The 24629-nt window shown below is 46.6% G+C and overlaps 3 protein-coding genes across 4 annotated transcripts; 2 read left to right on the top strand and 1 right to left on the bottom strand.

The window, feature by feature from the left end:
* Positions 1-62: 62 nt before the first annotated feature.
* prkg1l (protein kinase cGMP-dependent 1, like) lies at positions 63-8810 on the bottom strand. Its single transcript, XM_084694750.1, has 19 exons — positions 8621-8810; positions 8313-8430; positions 7915-8081; positions 6522-6635; positions 4327-4432; positions 4099-4162; positions 3732-3809; positions 3480-3571; positions 2980-3045; positions 2679-2753; positions 2489-2585; positions 2226-2368; positions 1975-2064; positions 1673-1814; positions 1421-1584; positions 1185-1307; positions 728-790; positions 579-645; positions 63-400 (listed from the first exon to the last, which is right to left on the bottom strand). Exons 1-19 carry the CDS (start codon positions 8808-8810, stop codon positions 302-304), a joined length of 2058 nt encoding a protein of 685 aa, XP_084550876.1. The 3' UTR covers positions 63-301.
* Positions 8811-9632: 822 nt separating this feature from the next.
* ubl4a (ubiquitin like 4A) lies at positions 9633-11995 on the top strand. The gene is made up of 4 exons (XM_084695236.1): positions 9633-9857; positions 10431-10536; positions 10648-10853; positions 11265-11995. Exons 1-4 carry the CDS (start codon positions 9810-9812, stop codon positions 11370-11372), a joined length of 468 nt encoding a protein of 155 aa, XP_084551362.1. The 5' UTR covers positions 9633-9809; the 3' UTR covers positions 11373-11995.
* Positions 11996-12225: 230 nt separating this feature from the next.
* LOC146219929 (dynamin-1-like protein) lies at positions 12226-20649 on the top strand. 2 transcript variants are annotated; one of them, XM_084694897.1, is made up of 18 exons: positions 12226-12375; positions 12858-12973; positions 13088-13229; positions 13448-13486; positions 13783-13829; positions 13976-14047; positions 14150-14236; positions 14355-14517; positions 14929-15049; positions 15307-15645; positions 16233-16353; positions 16646-16801; positions 17336-17425; positions 17561-17659; positions 17813-17923; positions 18381-18490; positions 18727-18886; positions 19082-20649. In XM_084694897.1, exons 2-18 carry the CDS (start codon positions 12872-12874, stop codon positions 19136-19138), a joined length of 2016 nt encoding a protein of 671 aa, XP_084551023.1. In that variant the 5' UTR covers positions 12226-12375; positions 12858-12871; the 3' UTR covers positions 19139-20649. The 2 variants fall into 2 exon arrangements, with proteins under 2 accessions (XP_084551023.1, XP_084551024.1); XM_084694898.1 differs by lacking the exon at positions 13448-13486.
* Positions 20650-24629: the final 3980 nt, after the last annotated feature.

Genomic DNA, 24629 nt, shown 5'->3' with positions numbered 1-24629 from the left:
ACGTTAAACAATTCTAAACAACTCAAAACATTGAAATAAAATCCAACAATACTGTCTTAAATTCATATAATATATTTATTAAATCTACAAATAAGTTAGGGAAAAAACACACGATGCACATAGTGTGACAAACTATCAGACAACATCTTTCTAAATTGGTGACTTTAAATGCTGATACAACTTTAAAACTGAACAATAACATATTTTCTCATTCCCTCAATGTTACTGTTTGCAGTGGAAAAAAATTAACAAACAGCTCCACACCAGTGTTATTCAATCCTGTTCACATTGATCTTTCCCATCAGAAATCCTTGTCCCAGTCTGAGTCCACTTCTGATGGTTCCTCCTCAAGGTTATCTGGAACAGGATCCATTCTGCTGGTTTCCAAATGACTGTTGGGCTGAAAGACAACATAAAACGCGTGTGGAAATCCTGCCACACTGTCCGTGCTCTCTATTCAGGCAGAATAATGATTGAAAAAAAAGGAAATGTAATTAATGTTTCAGTGTGTTAAGTGATTTGCACTGTCTGAGGAATAGTGGATTGTCAAATCATATCCACATGCAAGTATGTCTTACTTTGGGTATGATGGGTGGTGCCAACGTGCCTTGGTTGAGTCCTTCCCAGTTAAACCCTTCAAACCATCTAAAGAGAAACAGTGTAGTTCATTTCAGCTAATTGAATCAAGGCTCAATACCTGTGCTTTTGTTCCGAGCTTTCATCTTACTTGTGCTTCTGTATGTCCTTGGCCCCATTCCTCTGGTTTCCCAGTCTCTCTGAGGGGTTGTTCCTGAGCGGCCGGACCAGGCAGAGGAACATGACTACACACAACTAACACCCTGCATCTCACTCTCTTTGACTGATGTGGATGTGGTTGTGGATCAGTATTCACCATAGGCGGAAATCCCGGGGGGCACACGACCCCCCCCCCCCCATCCAGGGGAAAATATGATTGGTCCCCCCCAATAAATCACTGTAAACATTACTATGTAATTTCAATCATATTAATAATACGCAATGAAAGCGCTTTGCTGACTATGGACATGATGGTGCTTTTTTAATGTGCCAATTTTGGTGTACCCCTCAGGAATTGCTTTTGAGAAAATATCAGGTAATTGTCCCCCCCAAAGTTGATATAGCAGACTTTCATTACTGGTATTCCCAGGTAATTTTCGGTGTGTCACCTGCAGAGCTTCTTGATGAGGCTCGACGCGTTCCTGCTAATCGTTTTGGGGAACTCGACCAGGTCGATGCCTCGAAGGGTGGCGGCGAATATCCTCACGTGGTCAGGGCCACAGAATGGGAGGCTGGAGTGGGTGAGATTATAGAGAGGACATCAACGGCTACTGACAAGCAGATGGGAGTAAACAGCAGGAGGAATGTTCCGGATCACTGAAAGGCTCCTTGAAAATAATCTCACCTTCCACTCAGGAGCTCAAACACGAAAACCCCCAGAGACCAGAGGTCTGCTGACAGGCTGTGACCCTGGTTTAGGATGACCTCAGGGGCCAGGTAGCCAGGGGTGCCACACATGGTCCAGGTCTTCCTCCCAAAGCCTAGCTTCTTAGCACATCCTAGTCCCATCTAGGAAGGAAAAGGAAGGGGAGGAGGGTAGAGGTCAGCTTCACAAATAACAGGTCGATTTTTTCCTTATACACTTGTACATCCATACCAGTTTGACATATCCACGCTGGTCCAGAATGACGTTCTCAGGCTTGAGGTCTCTGTAGACGACACCTCGGCGGTGCAGGAAGACGAGCGCCTCGACAACACACGCCGTGTAAAACCTGGTGGCGGGGTCGTCGAACATCTCTCTGGAACGTAGGAGAAGACATGCAGTCCTTAGCTTGGCCCTGGGAAAAAGGCAGCTCATCTGCATATAATCAATCATCTCCCAGAGGAAGAGAAAAACGTGACGTTCGTTTTTTACGTTTCAGCTCCAGGAACAGAAGCGCGGGGGACCATTTTGAGTACCTGTCTCGTAGCAGACTCCATAGCTCTCCTCCCAGACAGGCCTCTGTCAGCATGTACAGACACCGGGCTTCTTTGAAGGTACGATGCAGTCTTGACGCAGCACAACAACAGACACACCATTAGGCACCCCTTATCGTGCATTCGAATGAGAACAAAAACAAATCGAGTCCCGTCATTTCGTGTCGTCCAGGCCGCAACGAGGTCGTGGCCAAACCTCTGACATGAGCGCGGATTGGTCGACAGCCACCCACCTGACGATGAACGGACAGCGAGCGTCTGTGAGGTTGTGCTTCTCCCTCAGGATGTGCTCCTGCCTCGCAGAGCTCCTCAGGAGGCGTTTCCTCAACACCCGCATGGCGAAGGGCCCCCTGGTGGTGCCCTTGTGTAACTTCACCTTCAGACCGACAGAGCATATAATCAGTGCAGCCAATCATCACAGATCCGACTGTATTTCAGAGGAGCGAGGAGTCCGTGCTTTTGATTGGACACGGTGTCTGACAGCTCCCTGACTCACCAGGTCCACGTGGCCGATCTCCCCCACTCCTAAATTGCAGATGACCTGGAAATCACTGAGTGTCGCGTTGGAGAGGACAGCATCCTCCTCCTCGGCCCTGCTCACACACAGAACCACAGACGCTAGTCTACCATGCCCACGTAGGTCTGCTAACGCTTCAAACAAGCCCTGCACATAATAATGCACCTACTTGACTTTTGATTCAATGCTTTCCTGGCCGTCATTACTGTCGTCCACCACGCCGCCAATGATCTGTCTGAACGACCTGAGGAGATGTCTGAAGGTCAACAGTCGGAAATGCGACATGACTCAGACCTCTGGTCATGTTACCTTCCTATTTGCTACCGTGTGATTTGGTTAGGGGCATTTATGTTATGGCTATCTGTGAAATCTGGATATGGATGCAGAAAGGGGGGGGGGAGGTGTGAGGAAGAGAACATGGTCAGGCAATATGCTCACACATCCAACAGAAATCTCACGTAATTACTCACTCTCTGTCTATTACCAAGCACGTGACATCTCCCGCGGCAACCACATTCACTGTTCTCACGTCGTCTCTGGAGACAGAGAGAAGGGTGCAAATAGAAAGCCTCTCAAAACGAAATAGCGTTGAGTGGTGAGCCAGGACAAAAACATCAATATTAGGCAGACAGTAAAAGTGTTGCCCAGCTATGACTCTAGACATTGACGATCGGTGTGGCTATGATTATTGTGACTGGGAATGATCAAAACAACATTTCCGGTTTTGGGATGTTGTGTTGGGGTGGATGGTTATGGATGTCATGATGAAGGAATAATCTCCAGACTCCTTTCACTTTGTCACCTCCCTGGGATTCTTTCTGAACAAACTATTCATTCACACCGGATTAGTTTGAGGTTTGTCTCTATGGATTTCAAGCTACGTGATAAATTACACGTTGCATGCTGTAGTAGGATGTTATGCACAGCCTGACAACAGCACTTGAAAGCAAATAATTGCTCTCTGACTCACCCTCTCAGAGCTTTCTCACCAAACCAATGTCCTTGAGAGAGCGTAGACAGTTCAACCATCTCGCTGGCTGTCTTCTTCTCTGTCACTTTGACCTGCGGTGCGTCAGAGGAGGTTAAGCACCCACGACCTTGTGCGTCTCTCTGGCCCCATCTGTGCTGCTTTCTTGGTTACGTTAACCCCGCTGACAATTAATACCACCGACCTCCACTATAAGAAGCGTGCCCCAAATGCCCCACACATCTTCAATCTCACCTGTCCCTTGCTTATGATGTAGAAGGTGTCCCCTGAGCTTCCTTGCCGGATGATGTAATCCCCCTCCGTGTAGTGGGCCTGTGAAGTACAGTGTTGACTAAGTGGTCAGGTCAGAGGAGATCTAGATTACTCACTGGATGTAGGTCGGGTAAGAATCCAGGTGGACCTGTCTGTTTGCTCAGGTCCCCGGTACAAATACACCTGCAAACTGGGAAAGCAGTATATCCAGCAGTTGTGTAAATATTCTTGTTTACAGGGATGGATCTGCGTGCGGAATTCTGTTTGGGCAACGTGTCCGATGTACAGTACAGGGCCTGTAGCTGGACCAGGAGAGATAAAACGTCAATAATACATGAAGGTTATGTACCTCCTCCAACATGTCGGCCATTTTCATCAGCACGTCTTCAGGCAGAGAACGCAGGAAGGACACACTGCAGACACAGACAGAATAGAAGGATGTGCATCATGGGAGCAAGGCTTGTCGGCCAACAACGTGACATTTCAACCCTTGTGGGGCAGCAGTTGGAATACAGAGTGGCTTTGTGAGGGCGGCTTGCTGCCTGTCCGGCCTACAACAGCAGACGTGCGTGTTCACCTGCAGAGCAGCTCCATGGAACGAGACAGGCTGCTGAGGGAACTCTGGATCATGACGCTCTGGAAGCTTCCGCGGTCGATAACCCACAACTTGCTGTTTGTTAGAGCTGCAGAGGCAGAGAGAGGAGAGAGAGAGAGAGAGACGGACAAAGAGAGAGAGAGAGATAGAGATAGAGAGAGAGAGAGGAGGAGAGAGAGAGAGAGAGAGAGAGAGAGAGAGAGAGGAGGAGAGAGAGAGAGAGAGAGAGAGAGAGGAGGAGAGAGAGAGAGAGAGAGAGAGAGAGAGAGAGAGAGAGAGAGAGAGAGAGAGGGAGAGAGAGAGGGAGAGAGGGGTGGGAGAAAGAGACAGGAGAGAATGCGAGAATGAGAGAGGAACAGAGTGGAAGGTAGACATGGTCAAAGGGAATGGCAAAGAAGATTGCTCAAATCTGAGCATTACTGACAAGACATCCACTCAGAGATGAATGAGATTGTAAATGATGAATGTGGTCTATTCTTTCAGAGATGGGTGTGTATGGTGAGAGAGAAACCCAACAGGATCTTTCTCTTCTCTTGAACTTAATGGTTAGTATTGGTGCTAGGTACTGCATATGCAGACACATTCTCACATCCAGGAGACTAAAGCATGCAAAGACAACCGTGTTCTCTTCCTTGCTCTCTACAAACCCCGTGTATAAGTGCTTCCTCTCTCAGGGTTAAGTGGAAAAGAAGATAAAGAGAAATCGTTTAAGAAGCATCCGTCCATTTTAATCCAACTTCTCTTCTAGTCAGTTTTAATAGAGGGTGAGGAATATGAAAGGAAGAAGGTGGAATGTCTGAAGAAGTTGTCGTAAATTAATAATGTCCTAGATTAATCAGTGGTGTTTCCTGCAGAACCAGTGTGAATCCTGCCTTGGTCCATTCTACATACTGAGGGTTTGCTCACATCAGGTACATTAGCCCACTGTTTCAACTCTCCACTGAATGGGGGTTTGTGCTGTATATTTCAGCTCATTTGGTATTTCCATTTGCCATTTGTCCTCATTTTCAAAACGAGGCCATCTTTTGTCATTATTGCCTTAATCTGACAACAGCTAAATGTTATCTACTGAATTGAAAAGATCATGTCAGATTAACATTTATTTTGAACCGACGTCATCCACATTGCTGGAAAGAGAGAGAGAATTCATGCTGCAGCATTTTTGTCACAGTCTTATACTGTGCGAATGTCATGAGAATTCTTTTCACCTCAACCTTTGTCACACTTACAATGACTCAGACCACAGCAACAACAAAAAACGTTCACCGATGCACTGAAAGAGCCGGTAACAAGAAAGGGGGGGTTAGGTCATGTGGAAGAAAAGAACCCCCCCAAAAAAGGAAAGAAAAAGGCCACACACATAAATTGAGAGAGTCTGGAGTGAGAACAGATTGGAAACGGAGATCGACTGCGGGACAAACAAACGGCACACAATGACACAGGAAACTGGCCTTGCGCGGAAAGACACGATCACGCGCGGAGAGGGAAAGAAATCGATGTAAGAGGAAAGGACAGAAAAGCAATGAACTGATTTTTCACTTTGCGCTGATCCTGTCCATCCCCTCAGGCTATTTATTTGTAAAAAGCGGGTCAGATGTGAGTAGCAGAGGCCTGGTAGACTGGGCTCTCCCAAATGAGTCTCGGCACAGACGCCGCAGCAAGACGATAGCACACTTTCCACCGTCCATGGAGAATATCACTGAGAACATCTTTCAACTCAACTATAATTTGGTCTGTCGTGAAGCTCAGGTGTGTGTGTGGTGAGAGAACGGCGGGACCAGATCAAATGTATCTGAATTTATAATCTGTCTCTGTTTTTAATAAAGGTGACGATCAAATGTAGGGTGAAAAGATCTGAGTGAGAGAGTCAGAGCAAGGCAACATGTGGTTTGTATTCCCCGCATATCATAGAGATGCGTTTGAAGCTGCAAGGTTCTACGGCAGTTGAAAAGTTCTTTTGATTTGAAATTCGACAGAAGTTATCTGACTTCACATCTACTCCATTGTGAATATGCCCTTCGGAGATTGTGTGGTTCTCTGCGACAAGAATTCTCTGCTACCACCAAGACATTCTTTGGTTACACGTCAGGTAGACACTATGAGCATTCACTGCTGTTGTACAGTGGAACGACCACACAACACAAGGCCATGCAGTCTGCAGCTACATGTCTGGCTACCTGATAAGGAGTATGTGTAGGAACAGTTGTACAGGAGGACAGCCTCTCCAAACACTTGTCCAGCTTCGACGGTGAGCAGCTTTTGACCATCCTTAGTAACCTCCATCCTCCCCTCTGTAAGAAACACAGCAAGCACAATGTATCAGTGTGTGTGTGCGTGTGTTTGTGGGTGTGTGTGTGCGCACACGCACGTATTTGCGTGCCAATTGAACCTTTGCCCTACTCCCATCTAAACAGATGACGACGACCACGATGACGACGACGACGACGACGACAACGCCAATCTAAAACGGCGGGGCAAATCTGCCAAGCAGGTGTCAGCACACTTCAGCTCAGCCCCACCCCGCTTGCCGCCGCTGGCGCTGAAACGTGTGACTGACAGACACACAATCAGACGAGCTGTGTGGGAGGTAGAGGAGGACGTAAGACGACAGTAAAGAGCTGCCTGGGAGGTAGAGGAGGACGTAAGACGACAGTAAAGAGCTGTCTGGGAGGTAGAGGAGGACGTAAGACGACAGTAAAGAGCTGTCTGGGAGGTAGAGGAGGACGTAAGACGACAGTAAAGAGCTGCTTGGGAGGTAAAGGAGGACATAAAACGACAGTAAAAAGCTGTCTGGGAGGTAGAGGAGGACGTAAGACGACAGTAAAGAGCTGTCTGGGAGGTAGAGGAGGACGTAAGACGACAGTAAAGAGCTGCTTGGGAGGTAGAGGAGGACGTAAGACGACAGTAAAGAGCTGTGTGGGAGGTAGAGGAGGACGTAAGACGACAGTAAAGAGCTGTCTGGGAGGTAGAGGAGGACGTAAGACGACAGTAAAGAGCTGCCTGGTGCTCGGCTGACGAGAAAAACAAACAGGACGACCGTCAGCAGTTACATTTGATATGGGGATTAGGACAGGAGACGTCTCCCGAAAGTCAAAGTCAAACGGATGTGGGGCCGACCTCCCTCCTCCTGGATCTGCACGGCATTTCACCGTCAAACACAGTGTTCCTCTTGTTTATCATGCTGCCACAGTCCCCACTTCCAAACAGGTCATTCTAACATTTCCTCTCATTGGGCCAGAAAGCAGGCTCTTAATTAACAAGAGAGGCATACCAAAAGGTCTTGGAGGAGGGAGAGGAAGGGGGGGTTGAAAAGGAAAGAGGTGTTGAGTAACTAGGGAAACGTTTTGGCACTTCTCTAAGCCAGCTAATTAAAAAACCCCAATGGGCTGTATACATTAAGGGCAACACTAATCGCTCTGATGAATTATTCAAGTTAAAGCCTGGAGCTGGTACTATACACTAGGTAAGAGGAAGAACGCTAGTCTTGGGACCATCACAGCGCATGATAATTCAAGTAAAGAGGGTGAGATTTGATGAATTCCTGCATTTTTTACCACCTCCGTATCTTACCTTCGAGCACATAGGCGAGATTTCCTTTAGCTCCTTCCTGAATGACAAGGATGCCCTGGTCGGCTGTGGTAGGGTACATGCAGTCCATCATAGCCAGGATCTGACCACTTTCCAGATGTCTCAGTAAGTTGTTCTCCAGAAAGGCTGTCTGTATCAGCTCCCGTACCCTGCAGGAGGAAAATGTGTTCAATCAATAAGTAATGTCTTTGTGTCTGGTGTTTGACAACAAGGGATAAAAGACTTTACGCTAAGTGTCACACAGTGTTTTCTAGATCAATGAAAATCTTATTGAATTGGAGCTTGGGCACTAACCACTTGATCAGCCTGAGGGGCTTTTTAGACTGTGTTTTCGGGGAGGGAGGGGGTTGTTGCAGAGTTGACAGACAAGGTTTTCTCACCCCTGGGTTATATTGCATGTTGTGTTTTGGGTTGTCGCTGCAAATTTCTTTGGGTCCACGTTTAGAGGCTCTGAAAATATAGTCTTCCTCTTTGATCTCTGAGACTGCTCTGAGTACCCTGAAACACACAAAGAGTTTCCTTTGTGGAAAAAAAAGATGCATTTCTGATATGTCATCCCTGTATGTAGCATCCTAAACACAACGTAATATATATATATATATATATAGATATATTTATATATATATTTATACATGTATGTATCAGACCACAAAAGATGCTTGTTGTTGTGGGAGTTGAGTCAGCCTACCTGAACTGGATGCAGAGTGTCCTGGGGGTGAGATGGTGGCCCTGAAGCGGTCTAGTTCTCCTTGCAGTCTCCGAATGAGGTCATCCTTGGTATCCAACTCAAGCTCTAGTTCATCTATTAGTGTGTCTCTCTGACGAAGCTCCTCAATTTTCAGCTGCAGGGCGAACTGGAGATCTCGAAGTGTCCCCATTACTAAGGAGTGGTTATGACAGAAGATGTTTTGTTTTATCTACATCCCCACTTTAGACAAGTTTATTCCAATGGTCTTGAATACCATTACAAACTAATTATACAATAGCCTACTTTTATTGTGAATTATGAAAAGAAATATTGAAATATGAAATATTTTGCAAGGCGACTGTTATTTCCAAAATGTTCTGAAGGATTAGTTAGTTTAAATCTATCCAATCAAAAAATGATGTATGTTACGTTTAATATCTGTGCACGTTTGTTGTACATTATATTATTAGCAAAATCATTTACAGTACCTGTATGAGGCCACGGTAACGACGTGAAATCCAACCGTGTGTCACTGGCATACGGAGAACAGTATTCTCCCGAAGCGCGCGGACAGGTGCCGACACACACCCTGCTTTACTGAGTCTACTATTGAATGGTCTGAATGCCGAAGCAGACTCCGGCGATGACGTAGGACGGTCGTCTCAAACCTCCTCTGGGGATTCTTTTTCCGCCACTCAAGCCAGTGCATCTTTACAATGAATAAATATGATTTAATTATACTTTATACAAGAATAAATGAATGGAACTAAATACGTTAACTAACATGTAAATACTATGTAGATAGAACAACACGTATTATTACCCCGAGCCTGTGACCGTGTGGTTTTCGTAGGCCTGAAACTATTTCAATTCATAACATTAACTTTATATGTCTACTCCATCTAGGATGGACGAGCCTTATGGCCAAAGGATGCATACCAGGGGCTGCAATGTGTCAGACTTATTCCAAACACCAGGGGGCAGTAATCACATTTTACAAAGCTAGCCATGAAGCTACTATCTCAATACTGAAGCCCTGCTCACGTCGAGTCCACGACGAGCATAGGAAATGGATTGCTGACAGAAAATTGCCGTTGACAGAGAATCAACAAAATATATATATTTGCTAAAACGTTGTAGCATAGCGTTTAATAGTTTTTTAGTTGTTAGGGGTTGGAACGACAGCAACATGATTATCACTGTAAAACCGCTTCAAGGAAAGGAATGCAACCTACAGGTAAACAAGAGTCGGTTTACTAGCTAAAGCTAGCTACAGTAGGCTAACTACTGTGGCTCCTTGTGTGCTGTGGTGATGCATTGCTATGTCTTGTTTTATTACAGTTAGCTAGTTACACTACCTTTGAAAAAGTGTTACTGACTGTCCATTTAACGAGGGCTGTTGTTCTAGAGTTGGAAACCATGAGAGTTAAATTGGAAGGTATCAAAATCATCACGCATATTCTTTACTGCGAAGAACTCGCTGCATCATGCAGCGAAGTCAACACATTGGTTGGCTAAATTGATTGTGCTATTCACATGTCCAATGACGGCTTCACAAACTGTCACTTTCAATTATGTGGTGGTTGGCCCGATTAGTAAACCGTTTTTGGTTTAGTTCGATCTAAATGATTGATCGGGCAACTATAAAGCTGCTGATGTTACAACGTGGACATGAAATCGTGTGTAGTTTGATTATGTGTATGGGTGTACTGCAGGGTGAAATATAACCTGATTTTCAGCTGTTCATCTGATCAGATCACTTAAACGAAAGACATTTAATTTAATCTTATAGGCTATGTCATCCTTGTAGGTCACAGAAGATGAAAAAGTTTCCACAGTGAAAGAACTGGTGTCTGAACGTCTGAATATACCAGCCAATCAGCAGCGGTTGCTTTATAAAGGAAAAGCTCTTGCAGGTACCAACCTTCACACTCCAAGATGTCTGTCATAATAACACATCCATCAGCTGCTGCATCTAATCTGACATATTATTTTGCTATTCAAAATGTTCAATGATCTTTTCACAGATGAACACAGATTGAGTGATTATGCCATTGGGCCTGAGGCCAAGCTGAACCTGGTGGTTCGTCCTGCAGGGGAGAAGGTAGGTGGGCCGGCTCTAGCTAGCGGCAGTAGAAGTCCTCCCGGTGGAGTTTGGCAAACTCTGTCCACCGTCCTGGCAAAACACTTCAGCCCTGCAGACGCAGCCAAGGTGCAGGAGCAGCTTATCAAGGTATTTCTGATGACCAGAGAAGTGCACAGTGAACCTCTCACCCCTCACTCAAAAAGCAAATAAGTCATGTTTAGGAGTACTTGTTTCACTCGTTGGCTTATTAAGCTGATTCTTTTTACACCAGTCACAAATTTTTTCTTCAAAAGTAACCCAGTATAACATTGTATACAGTTTTGTTTAACCTGCTTGTTTTTCCTGTATGTCTGTATTGCTGCGGTTCTGTGCCGTTGTGCTTTTTAACCAGATTTATTTTCTTCCTTCGCCCTCCCCCCTGGAAATAAGAATTTGTTCTTAATGATTTTGCCTGGTTAAATAAAGGTTTAATAAAAATAAATAAAAGTTGTATTCATTCATTCAGGGATACTTACTACTACACGACCCCTTGATAAACGGTGTTCGCTCCTCTTGCAGGACTACGAACGCGCCCTCCGCCAGCTGAGCCTGGATGACATAGAGCGCCTGGCTGGACGCCTGCTCCACCCAGACAGCGATGGCATGGACACCTCCTACATGGACTGAGAGCACCCCCCATGTGGTCTTGTGATGGTCAGGAGAGCAGTAGGATCAGAGAGGGCATAGCAAGGGAGCTGCAATCAAATGATTTCAATACAAGAGTCTGATGGAGGTTTCAGTGTACACTGATAGCTTTCAGGTTTGATTGTAAACCCGAGACGCCATGCAGATTACAGTCTGTTTGTTTATATCCACACATTCCTTGTCAATTGATAGGATGTTTTTGTTTTTCTGAAAGTGGATGTACAAGAAAATCCCTTTTGGACTGGTGATCTGAAGCTGTCAGGCTTTTAGACACAAACTCCAGGAGGTGTGGCTTTTTAGGACTTTCTTATTTATGAGTGTTGGATGATTGTTGTCTGATGAAAGGATTAGTGATGGGAGCCCAGTGGCTCATTGTACCATATAGGCTACGGCTTGAACACAGGGGACCGGGTTCGACTCCATCCCGGCATACTCCATCTCCTCTCGCCCACTACATTTTCTGTCAATATCACAATAAAGTTGAAAAAGCCCAAAAAATCTCTTAAAAACGAATTGTGATGCTTGTTTTCTCTGGTTGCTGGTATTAATTGTATTATATGTAAATATTGTGTTTATAAGCAAACAAATAAACCAAACAAACCTGTGTTGATGGTAATGTTATTCTAACTAGCATTTTAATTCAATTGTATTTAGATTTTTGATTGTGAGAAAGGTTGGTAAAAGGCTGTTCTGGTACCAGGAGAAGACAAACACGGAAAGAGTACTGGGTGTGGACCAGTATGTTAAAATAATGATAGAACGATACTTCAACCAATCAGTATAGTGGACTGTACAAGACGCTTACAGTGTAACCAACCATCTTGTAAGAGAATGACGTAGGACTCTGCCCACTTTTCAATGACACTGGAAGCACAACAAACCGGTTGATGGTGCCCATATAGCATACTGAGTCCAGAGCAATACTTAATTATGAAGTGAAGACGGTCTGATTGGATAAATAAAGCGATTTTAAGTGTATCAATCGGTAAGGAAACAGTTCTGGAATTGGCTGGGCACATCCCTCTATTTTATCCTGAATCTACTAGGCTAACATCACCTAGCTCTAGATAGCTAGTCTAGAGCTAGCTATATGACTCGTACGTTATGGTATTTCCAGCTTCACTGTGTTTGAATTGTGCTTATATCACGGATACCAAGCTGCCGTGTACATGCTAAATAAATATATAGTCATCTCTACTAATAATACTCCAGCGGTACCGCATGCAGCATATGCTGTCTAGCGCGCTCTTAAGGATTCCGAGATTCGTGCTGCTGCTATCATGTTATGGTTGATCAAGTGATATTTGGATTATCGAGACTGTAGAGTTAATCAAATTACCTTTATAATTAACTTGATAAGTGAGGTAATCCTTCCTATTATATCAATTTAACCAAGTACATGCAACAATTAGGGGAGTAAGCTTAAATGGGGCTAACTCTTTCCCTCTCATTTCCCCTTTTTTACAGCCCAGACCTGAAAAATGGATACCCTAATTCCCGTCATCAATCGTCTGCAAGAGGTATTCCTCACTGTGGGTGCAGACGTCGTTCAGCTTCCACAGATAGTGGTAGTTGGATCACAGGTCAGTCGGAAGCAAACACGTTAATGTGTTTGTCGTAGAACGAAAGTTAATTGCTGCCATTGTCAAATGTCATCGTCCAAGTCTCTCTAGAATCACTCTCTTCCTCATCCACAGAGCAGCGGGAAGAGTTCGGTGTTGGAAAGCCTGGTCGGACGTGACTTTCTACCTCGGGGATCAGGAATAGTCACGCGGCGTCCCCTAGTGTTACAGCTGATTAACGTACCCCCGCTGGAGGCGAGAAAACCGCTAGAGAACGGTACCTAACCAAAAGCAGCTCTTTCATTCACCGTACTGGATAAGGTCTGTCAACATTTGGGCCTGACCTGTTCAGTCAACATACATTCAGTCCACTCACAGCATAGCCTCTTTTGTGCATGTTATCTTATTTGCAGTGGCGCAATAGTCTGTCAGTGCCTTTCTCTCTCTCTTTGCTAACCTTAAATTATCCACCCTTCTCTTCATTACTTTTCTCAGGAAATGGGGTAAAACAAAACGCCCCAAACAACTTCACAGGTCTCTTTTTACATAGTTTATGTGCATGGACCCATCTTATGCATCATCTCATTTACTGCCTGTGTCTAACTGCACCATCTTACTACTTCTCAGTTTCACATTAGGTACTGTATGTTTGTCTTCTGTGTCACAGTCATATTCTTTTCTATTGTTAAAAGCCCCATCTGAATCTGCTGCTCGCTGTGTGTTCAGTTTCACTCAGCATGTGTTTGTTTATTATTTTGTTTTGGCTGTAAAATGGATCGTTAGGTTTTTCTGTTGGTTGTTTTAACACCCAGCATTCCATGTGTGTTTAGGAATCAAAGCTGAGGAATGGGGAACTTTCCTTCACTGCAAGAACGAGGTAAACTCAAATCAAATATGTTTGAGCCAGTACTGTATTTCTACAGTATACTGTATCATTGAAGGACTTTCACTTGAGTCTCTTAATTTCTAAAGCCATAGTTTCGAAGTGCCTGTCTGCCTACTAACTGTGTGCCGGGGGAATAGATATTTGCAGATTTTCAGGAAATTCGCAAGGAAATTGAAGAGGAAACCGAGCGAAACTCTGGCGGTAATAAGGTATGGAGAAAGACAGCTTCCGACGTGATTTAGAAATGCCTTACTAATGCTGCTTTGGGATGTTTCTCCTCACTGTTTTCCATTGTGCCATCTACCATCCAGGGAATCAGCCCTGAGCCCATTTATCTGAAGATTTTCTCTCCTAAAGTCCTTAATCTCACTCTGGTGGATTTGCCAGGAATTACCAAGGTAAAATCAACCACCTGAGAATTGTCACAGTTGGCAGAGGGGATAATGCATTGAGACTGTGTTTCTCCGACTGATAGGTATACCGTTCTTTTCACTGTGGAGTTCTGCTTTTGAACAGGTTCCGGTAGGGGACCAACCAGAGGACATTGAGGCCCAGGTACAAGAGATGATCCTGTCTTTCATCTCCAATCCCAACTCCCTGATACTGTCAGTGTCTCCTGCCAACTCAGACTTGGCCACCTCTGACGCTCTCAAACTGGCTCGCGAGGTCGACCCAGATGGTGAGACGTTCCACAGACTAATACTTCCCTTTTTCTCTGCATGTCTTTTTCTGGCCCCTTCTGTCGCTGTTTATCTTTTCACCTGTCGGTATTACCGAAGCACGACTGTACACGTGTAGTTTGTCAGATGTTTGTCAGATGTAGCTGCGTCAGATGTTAAAAAGTTTCAAACCTTTCTGTCGTAAAGGGCTCAGGTCATTTGAAGAGTCAATATCATGTCTATATTTTTGAATAAGAGGCGGTTGGTCTTATACGTCTGTGTGTGCTGTGTGTGTCGTTTTGGTAAAATGACGTTGTGTCCTTGGGCAAGGCACTTCACCCTACCTGCCTCAGGGGGAATGTCTCTGTACTTACTGTAAGTGGCTCTGGATAAGAACATCTGTTAAATGACTAAATGTAACTGTCTCCCAGGTCGCAGGACTCTGCTGGTGGTCAGCAAGCTGGATCTGATGGACGCTGGGACAGACGCCCTGGAGGTCCTACTGGGGAGGGTCATCCCCGTCAGGCTTGGCATTGTGGGAGTGGTCAACCGGTTGGTCTGAATTGTTATTTGAGACCTTATCCAAAATAAAATCCTACTCTTCAGTTATGAATCACTACATTTACATAAATGAAATGTATCAGTATCCTTTGAAAAATCTCAACATTTAGTTCAGTGTGATCTTGTTGTCGCATTCTGGCCTGGAGACAAGTCGTGCCTGTGAATTGTTCCGTGTACAATTGAATTGTCTCCATCTCCATCATCTCTCCAATTGTCTCCATCTCCTCCGCCTCCCTCGGTCCCGCCAGGAGCCAGCACGACATCAACACCCAGAAGAGCCTGGAGGACTGTTCCAGGGACGAGCAGGCCTTCCTCCAGCGCCACTACCCCTCGCTGGCCTCGCGCTGCGGCTCCCGCTACCTGGGCCGCACGCTCAGCCGGCTGCTCATGCATCACATCCGCGACTGCCTGCCCGAGCTGAAGACACGCGTGAATGTGCTCAGCGCCCAGTACCAGGCCCGCCTCAGCGACTACGGCCAGCCCGTGGAGGACCACAGCGCCACCTTCCTGCAGATCGTCACCAAGTTCGCCAGCGACTACTGCAACACCATCGAGGGCACGGCCAGGCACATCCAGACGACTGAGCTGTGAGTGAGGCTGGGAGAACGCTGTCCCTGGGCACGGTCGCACCACCAGGAGGAGACCAGGGATAGAAAACAGGATCGTTTAGCATTTAGCAGTGACCGATTTTCATCACCAAAATCAAATGAAATGGATGTAGCTCGGCGGTAGAGTATTTGACTGCAGAATCAAGAGGTTCGCAGGTTGGGAGACATCACTTAAAGTGTTAGCTGAATGGACACATTACCATTCAAGTGTTATCAAAGCAGCTCATATAGCTTACAAGATATGACCAATAGAAACTCTCAATTGCAGTCTGAGCAGAGTGATTAACTCTAATCCCCTCCCCTCTCTCTCCCCCTCCCCTCTCTCTCCCCCTTCCCCTATCTCTCCCCCTCCCCTCTCTCTCCCCCTTCCCCTATCTCTCCCCCCTCCCCTCTCTCTCCCCCTCCCCTCTCTCTCCCCCTCCCCCCTCTCTTACCCCCTCTCTCTCTCTCTCCCCCTCCCCTCTCTCTCCCCCCTCCCCTCTCCCCCCTCCCCTCTCTCTCCCCTTCCCCTCTCTCTCCCCCCTCCCATCTCTCTCCCCCTCCCCCCTCTCTCTCTGTGTCCTTAGCTGTGGGGGGGCCCGGATATGCTACATATTCCATGAGACCTTTGGCCGCACGCTGCAGTCCATAGACCCCCTGGGAGGCCTGACTGAGCTCGACATTCTCACTGCCATCCGCAACGCCACGGTAATATCCCCATCGGCTCTTCAGCTTCTGTGCGTGTGTGTGCGTGTGTGTGTGGAAAAACACAAAGCATAAATCTCTTGCAGCTACTTTTTTTCAGAGAAGTGCATGAAAAGAACCCTCGGTCTGTTCTGAGAAGAAGTGCGTGTGTGTGTGCGTGTGCTTGTGCTTGTGTGTGTGTGTGTGCGTGCCAGACAGCGGCCGAGTGCGTGTGGAAAAAAGGGGAAAGATGAATCGTCGGGGGAAGTCTGATAGATAGGAAAATAAACCCCCCTTGGTGTTGGCTGTGCGTCAGGGCCCGCGGCCAGCCCTCTTCGTGCCGGAGGTGTCCTTTGAGCTGCTGGTGAAGAGGCAGATGAAGCGGCTGGAGGAGCCCAGCCTGCGCTGCGTGGAGCTGGTCCACGAGGAGCTTCAGAGGATCATCCAGCACTGCTCCTCCTACAGCACCCAGGTAGCCCCCCCTCCTCCTCCCCCCCTCTGCTTGGCAAACACACTGAATACCACCCACTGGAAACACTGCATGCCTGGATCCAATGCTGTAACCTCTATGTAGAAGGATGTGCGCCGCGCTCCCGTAAAACCATGCTGTGATTCAGCACCTGGAACCTTCTGTGTGATCTCTCTTCTCTATCTATCTTCTATGTCTCTCTCTCCCTCTCTCCCTCTCTCTCTTCTCTCTCTATCTTCTATGTATGTCTCTCCATCCCTCCCTCTCTCTCTTCTCTCTCTATCTTCTATGTCTCTCTCTCCATACCTCCCTCTCTCTCTTCTCTCTCTATCTTCTATGTCTCTCTCTCCATCCCTCCCTCTCTCTCTTCTCTCTCTATCTTCTATGTCTCTCCATCCCTCCCTCTCTCACTTCTCTCTCTATCTTCTATGTCTCTCTATCCATTCCTCCCTCTCTCTCTCTCTCTCTCCCTCTCTCCCTCTCTTCCTCTCTCTCTCTCTCTCTCCCTCTCTCCCTCTCTCCCTCTCTCCCTCTCAGGAGCTCCTGCGGTTTCCGAAGCTTCACGACTCCATTGTGGAGGTGGTGACCAGTCTACTCAGGAAACGCCTGCCTATCACTAATGAGATGGTACGACCTCTGACCTCCCACATCTTGGGGTACTCATAGGGTACCACGCCAGCCCCAGAGAAAATGACAGTATCTGATGGATTTGTCGATTGGTTGCAATTTTAAGATGTATTTTCTCAATTTTTTGCCTTACAGGTTCACAACTTGGTGGCCATTGAGCTGGCTTACATCAACACGAAGCACCCAGACTTCACTGATGCAGCCCAGGTCTCTGCATCAGTCAACAGCCAACAGGTACCCACACAGATCTCACGCAGGTCAAGAGGTCGAAGGTTCAAATCCACCCAGTTAGTACCCCTAATCTGAACCCTAACTTAACATGTATGGAACAGTTGGTAAACCACAACCCTAACCCATGAAGTGAATGTTACTCCCTGGTCTCCTCAGGCGGAGGGCCTTGATGGAGGGAAGCGCTGGAAGAACGAGGGGGCGGAGGAGAAGGCTGCGGGGCCGTTCGGCAGCCCCAGTAGAGGCCAGGCCATCAACCTGCTGGACACGGTGAGGGAGGGCAGAGAGACATCTCTCCTCACCTGGTGAGGGAGGGCAGAGAGACATCTCTCCTCACCTGGTGAGGGAGGGCAGAGAGACATCTCTCCTCACCTGGTGAGGGAGGGCAGAGAGACATCTCTCCTCACCTGGTGAGGGAGGGCAGAGAGACATCTCTCCTCACCTGTCGTGAATCACTGAAGCACGACTGTAAATATCTATTATTCATTAGTAATGACTCTGGAATTCGTTAAAGCATCAAATGTTTCTATTGTGAAGGGAATTTGAGTTTGATTTCTGTTATTAGGCTGTCTGCATAGATGAAGGTTTAGTGGCAGAGAATATTTTTTTTGTCCCCACCAATGTTCAAACCAAACCTACACCATTTGAGTGAGGGATTAACGTTGTCGACCATACGTCCGCCATGGAACCAATGTCCTTGACCTTTGACCTTTCCCCTGTTCGCCAGACGGTCCCTGCGTCTCGCAAGCTGACCTCCAGGGAGCAGAGGGACTGTGAGGTCATCCAGCGCCTCATCAAATGTTACTTCCTCATTGTCCGCAAGAGCATCCAGGACAGGTGACCTCGGGGGGGGGGGGGTTCATGAAGGGGGGGGGTGCTTGAGGGGAGATGTTGGAGCTATTTACAGGGTTAACTTTAGGGTACCAACTGTGTTCTTTAAATGTGGGGGATATGGGTTAGGGTTACTAATCGTTCCATACAGTGGGTTTAGGGTTACCAACTATGTCCTGTACTTGAGAGGTTCGAGTGAGTCTGACCACATTGTCTGTGTCTTGTGCGCCTTACATCCCCAGTGTCCCTAAGACGGTGATGCACTTCCTGGTGAACTTTGTGAAGGAGCACCTGCAGAGCGAGCTGGTGGGCCGGCTGTACAAGCAGCCCCTGCTGCAGGAGCTGCTCATCGAGTCACAGGACACGGCGCAGCAGAGGACGGAGGTGGCCCAGATGATGGAGGTTTGTCACCCCGGACCTCCTGCTCCTACCGACATCCCTTATGACACTTTTGATTTTCTTCTTCCCTTGTTTTCCCTCCTTCTGTAGTTCTTCTTCTCTTGTTTTCCTCCTTCTTTAGTTCTTCTCTTGTTTTCCTTCTTCTATAGTTCTTCTTCTCTCGTTTTCTTACTTGCTCAAACTTCTCTATTCACTCAGGCCCTCCGAAAAGCCAGCAACATCATCTCTGAGATCCGAGAGACCCACTTGTGGTAGCCCGAGCCGTCGACCCGATCCCCTCTGAGGGCAGTGTGAGTGTACTGTGTGTGTCTACAGATCCAGAACGCGTGTATGGAAATACCATTGATCTCTCACTGACCAGTGGAAGTGAGCGACCAAGCCGTGCTCTCTGTGTGTCCCCTGGCCTCCTGGCCGATGGGTCGAGGGGTCGGGACCATCCTTGTGTCTCTGGGAATGGAAACCAGCTGAACACTCAGGCCAAACAGGTCCACAAGGCTTCAGCCAGGTGGATGAGACACCCGAGATCAAAAACAACGCAAGAGCATCAATGTCTGTCTACGTGGTTTTGTTTTTGGTAAATAATGGTTGAAAATGGATATATATATATATATATTTATAATGTGGGGGTCCGATTGGAGTTTTTCCCCCTATGTATGACTTCCTAGGATAAGTTACCCATGTGCACCGGTGTGTGTGTGTGTTCTATTTGCATAATCTGTCATTGTGTCGGATGTCCTCGAAAGAGGATCCGCCAGTCGATATAAACAACAATCCAAGATTCAAAACAATATGATCGTGCTCAGTTGGCAGATACTGTTTTCTTCTATCGACGTTCCGAGCAGCATCAAATCTAGAGACGAGTATCACGTTTACATATCATCCATGTGGACGGTTGCACTGTGTTTGTTAACTATATAGGAGTATTCGTCCTTATATACGAGGTAACTCTGCCCTGGAAGCCCCACTCTGCAAATGTTAAGCTCTGCGGTCATCCTGTTTTACACAGTCGTTTAACAAGAGGATTAGACTAGACAAGCTCGTGAGATGTTCAAGAGCTAACTCTGAATTAAAGGCAGTGATTGGAGGGTGACATGAGAGGGACGTGAAGGGGCAGTTTGTGAACACGCATATCATAGTAGATCCATTTTCTCTAAGTTCTGTGAAGTGTTGACTCCCTGAATCCTCTGAGCATAGGCCATGGGCATACACTATCTGAGGCAGAGAGAGACAGGGAATTGTTGCTCTTCAGTATATAACCCTTGATATATGATCCATAGCCCCTTAGCATGGCTTAGTTGTGGATGTATTTGGAAGTACAAGTACCTCCTTTCCTTGTGTAAATTAGGAAGGGTTTCGGACCCAGATTATTTGACGTGTTAGTTTGTTCTTGAAGCCAAATACCGGGGAGAAAAAGAGAAAAAGAGGTTAACAACAGAGGAAGACATGCCTTAAACAGACTGCCACCAAGGACCAACTGCAGGAAGACACTTGACTTTGTCATCGTCAGTGCAAGCACAGCGTGTATTATTCAGGAGTCTGTCTTCCGGCAGGAGAAGAAGAAGGATATGTTTATGCATGAGTGACTGTATGCCTGTTTTGTCCGAATGATTGCAATTTTTGTGTGTTTTTTTAAAAATATGATTTAAATGTAAATCATGTTTATTATGTCATGTTTTGTCAACTGCCTGAAAGTGCTTGCCTGCCAATATTTGTGATACATGTTGATTAAATGAAGTGAGTTCAAACTGGACGGACTCGATAAACAAGAGCGTTGTTTGTTTTGTCTCTGTGGGATATGAGCATATTTGGACATTCTCTTTATTCACACACGATGCAGTATGACGTGCCTCTTCGGCCTGTGATTATAACGTGGTATGAATGTGGAACAGAGGGTTCTGGAGGTGGGTTAGTCATTGCAATGTTTCTGTTTTGCTGCCTCAGCAGTGCGAGTGCGGATGAAGAGGCCAGCATGTAACAGAGGCAGATGGATTTAGGTGTTAGTCACACCAACACTAACCGCGTGCTCTCGCTGTGCCTCCTCTGTCGGCCCTGCCTGTCTCACTCACTCTCCACCCAGATCTATCACAGGCCCCTGCAATGAGGAACCATCAGGACTCTTAATACCAGTCCTGCATTTCATTGTCCAGATAACATTGGCATTCTGAATATTTGAAAGAAAGCACTTTGACTTTTGAATGGAATGCTGATGATAATCGGCAACATGATGGATGGAAATTGTGCCATATTTCGTTTTTTATGTCGGTGAATATCGAAATATGTTGCTTTTGCAGAGCCGATGGGGAAAATGTTATATTAACACACCATGTAGCATTATAAAACGGTATTGAAATCGATGACAAAATAACAAAAGGAATGACATGTTTATACTGTCTAATTTATATCCAATCTAGTTTATGTTGTGAATGAGCCGTTTTGCCATGCTGTAGTTCTTGACAGTGAGCCAGTTTGAATACTTTAGTTATCGATTACTTGCTAAGTCTCGGTGACTATAGAAATGCACCCTATAATGATGGACTCAATTCAGAGGTTAGAATGATACGGCCTCGACCTCGTCTCCCGCTGCATCCAGTTTCTCTGTTACGATCCCCCTCCCCTTTCCCTCTCCGAGAGTCCCGGTCAGACCGTACCACCCCAACCCTCTTAAACCGAAGGGGGACTTCGCTGTTGTCTCATGACCAGAGATTCACGAACAAAACACATAATTCGCTTCGTGAAGGTTGAGCCAAGCCAGCGTTTTTCCCGAGCTCCGCTGTGGAACAGCGCAAGGCATCTTTCCGCTCTGTCTGTAGCCTTGGTGACGCGCGGGCTGTGCTGCCCTCCCCGCGCCCGTCCCTGCAGTGAGCCAGTCAGGAGAGGAGGCTGAACAAAGCCATGAGAGAAAGGAGCTGCTGGGGAAGTGAAAGAACTGACACTCACTGAGTCTGTCGCCTGGACAACCAGGCAAAGAGGAGGGAGGGAAAGAGGGAGAGAGAGAGAGAAAAAAGAAGATAGGGAGAGTAAGGGCAAAAAACACATGGATTCTTCAGGTGATAGGATTCATTGAGTGAAAATAATTGTGTCCTTTTTTGGGGGGAGTCTTCTGTACTGTAGACCCTCTCCTGAGAACTAGAAGAACTAAAAAAAAAAAAAAAAAAAACGGAGATCAACAGAAAATCAATTTATACCAGGAGAACAAGTTAGACATGAAAATAGCAGAGCAGGTTATACATCTTCAGGAGCAAAACCAACAGCCCTGAACCTAGCACCAGATCATACCTCCAGAACAACACGCTCAGGTAAGATGTTCTTTTTTCTTTCCATTTAAATCTATCGCAACATGGAACGTGATTAAATCTGGAATCAGTTCTGAAGAAACCCTCTCTGCCACTCCATGTGCCAATACAGGACATCATTCACAACAGTCATTTCAAAAACCCAGGCTCCTAGGAGAGAGGCAGTGTAGCTGTGGAGAACCGTCTGGTTAGTCCCGCTTAGGGACTGTTGAATCAGTCGAGCTCTCGTGTAGATAAACAAGTTTCTCGCACTGTGCTTTAATGCAGTCGAGATAATTCCACTGATAGACACAGCCTTGATTTCAGCTCACTGCACAAGTGCTGTGTCTCTCTACATCGTGCGGTACAAGTGAAATTGCTTGTGCAATCTTCCCGTCTTTTTCAATGTGCACTCACATAGTGCTGCCCACCGGGGGGGGGGGGGGGGGGGGGCATGTATCCAGATATCAGATTAATCTCTGTGATTAAGGTACAAGTAGAGCAGGGGAGAACCAGAAGTCTTCAGACTTCAGCTGTGCAGCAGATCCCGACATGAAGGATTCCCTGTGGTGAGTTCACTCAGCATTCGTACATAATCAGTGTCTTCTCGGAGATCCCACAAGATATGAATGTCCCCCTTTTGAATGATGTCCTGTCAGTACACATACCTGAATGTGGCGGCATAGAGACTGTAGGAAATCCATATTGGATGAGATGGAGGGAGGAGAGAGAGGGAGGTAGACTATTTTTAGCTGTTGTCAGTAAGGAAGGTTACAGAAATCACACCTTTACAGACACTCCAAGACAGACACATGCTCAAAGACAAGCGCATACAGACAAAGAAATGGATGCACACACACACAGACACACACAGACACACACAGACACACACAGACACACACACAGACACACACAGACACACACAGACAGACATGCACCCAGGCACACACACACAGACACACACAGACACACACAGACAGACATGCACCCAGGCACACACACACAGACACACACAGACACACACAGACAGACATGCACCCAGGCACACACATACACAAACCCAGATAACAAACGCAAACCCACAGACATGCACACAAACACACACACATCCACAGAAACACACACAAACATTCACACGCCCACACACACTCGCACAGCAAGGGGGAAATGAAAGCTGTCTTGCCCAGTTAGCTTAGGTGGGGATGTCAGGAAGATGGGGGTAACAGATAAGAGTCAAGGCATGCTGGTGGTGTTTAGAGTCCAGATTAACTGTCCGGGAAACGGAACACCACACACAGCACAGTACTAAACAAACACAGCAGCAGGATAAGAAGGGGGGTCGCACTCATGTAGCAGAATAGCACAGGGATACGTTTGTGCTTGAGGCCAAGTACACCTGTGTCATCCCTGTGCTACAGTACTCTCTGGGGGGCATTACTTCCTGTCATGGATACAGCAGCTTCCACTACAGGGACCTGTAGGGCGGTTCGTTGGCATGCGGTGTGTGTGTCGAAAGACTACAACTGTAAACACACCCGAAATGAAATTAAGAGGCATGTCTGCAGTGCCACGTTCAACTCGAAATGAGCCAATCATGTGGATGTCAGCTTCGTGAATATAGATGTTAAACCCTCAGCCCTCGTTAAATCAGTTCCTCTCTTTTGCTGTGTACAATCTTCAGATTGAAAATGGGCTCTTTGAAATGTGACTAGATTGAAGCACACAGCGGGAGAAAGAGAGAGAGACAGAAAACCAGAGAGACAGCTTCGCTTCCAGCCACAAGAAACAGCTTCTGATGTCCATATAGGACGCCATTACCAAATCACCTTCTATTTTTACTCCACACCTGTGTAGCTTCAGCTGGACAAAGATCTGCTTCTAACCACCGAGAACTAATGGGAAGGAGGACCCGTTTTTGTTGGCCGCTGAACACGTCTCCCTCCCTTGACCAGCACCACACACATCATCCTGCAGTTCTTGTCATAATGAATTGCCATTATACACTGTATGTCTGGCAGAGCGGAGAGAGAGCGCTCTCCCTCCAAACAAGACCGGGAGGAATCCCAGGAGCCAATCACAGGGAGATTACTTACAGCAGCTGTGCATGCGACGAAGGCTTCGCTGTCCTTCTGTGCGTGTGTGTGTGTGTCTGAGTGTTTAACTGTGCACTCAGCAGGAACATTTATATTAACAACGAACACAGTGCTGGTTTAAAACAAGTCAGCATGACAGTATTTGTGATAAGTGTGTTGTGTTGACCACGTGTGTGTGTAGGGCAATGAAGTAGAAAGATGTGCGTCCGTATCACTGATGGTAATACTAGCGGAGAGATACATGGAGCCCAACTTACAGCTCCAGGTGACCTAGTCACCTGACTGAGATTCCTATGAATACAGAACAGTGTTTATAGTAGTGTGCTCATCGCTTACATGCAGGAGATGATCATGTGTTGGTGGGGGGCTGTTGAAGGGTAG

The sequence above is a fragment of the Hypomesus nipponensis genome, chromosome 28 (genome assembly GCF_054491055.1).
Source record: "Hypomesus nipponensis isolate SF chromosome 28, ASM5449105v1, whole genome shotgun sequence".
Classification (NCBI taxonomy): Eukaryota; Metazoa; Chordata; class Actinopteri; order Osmeriformes; family Osmeridae; genus Hypomesus; species Hypomesus nipponensis.
This window is presented reverse-complemented; position numbering and strand designations above follow the sequence as displayed.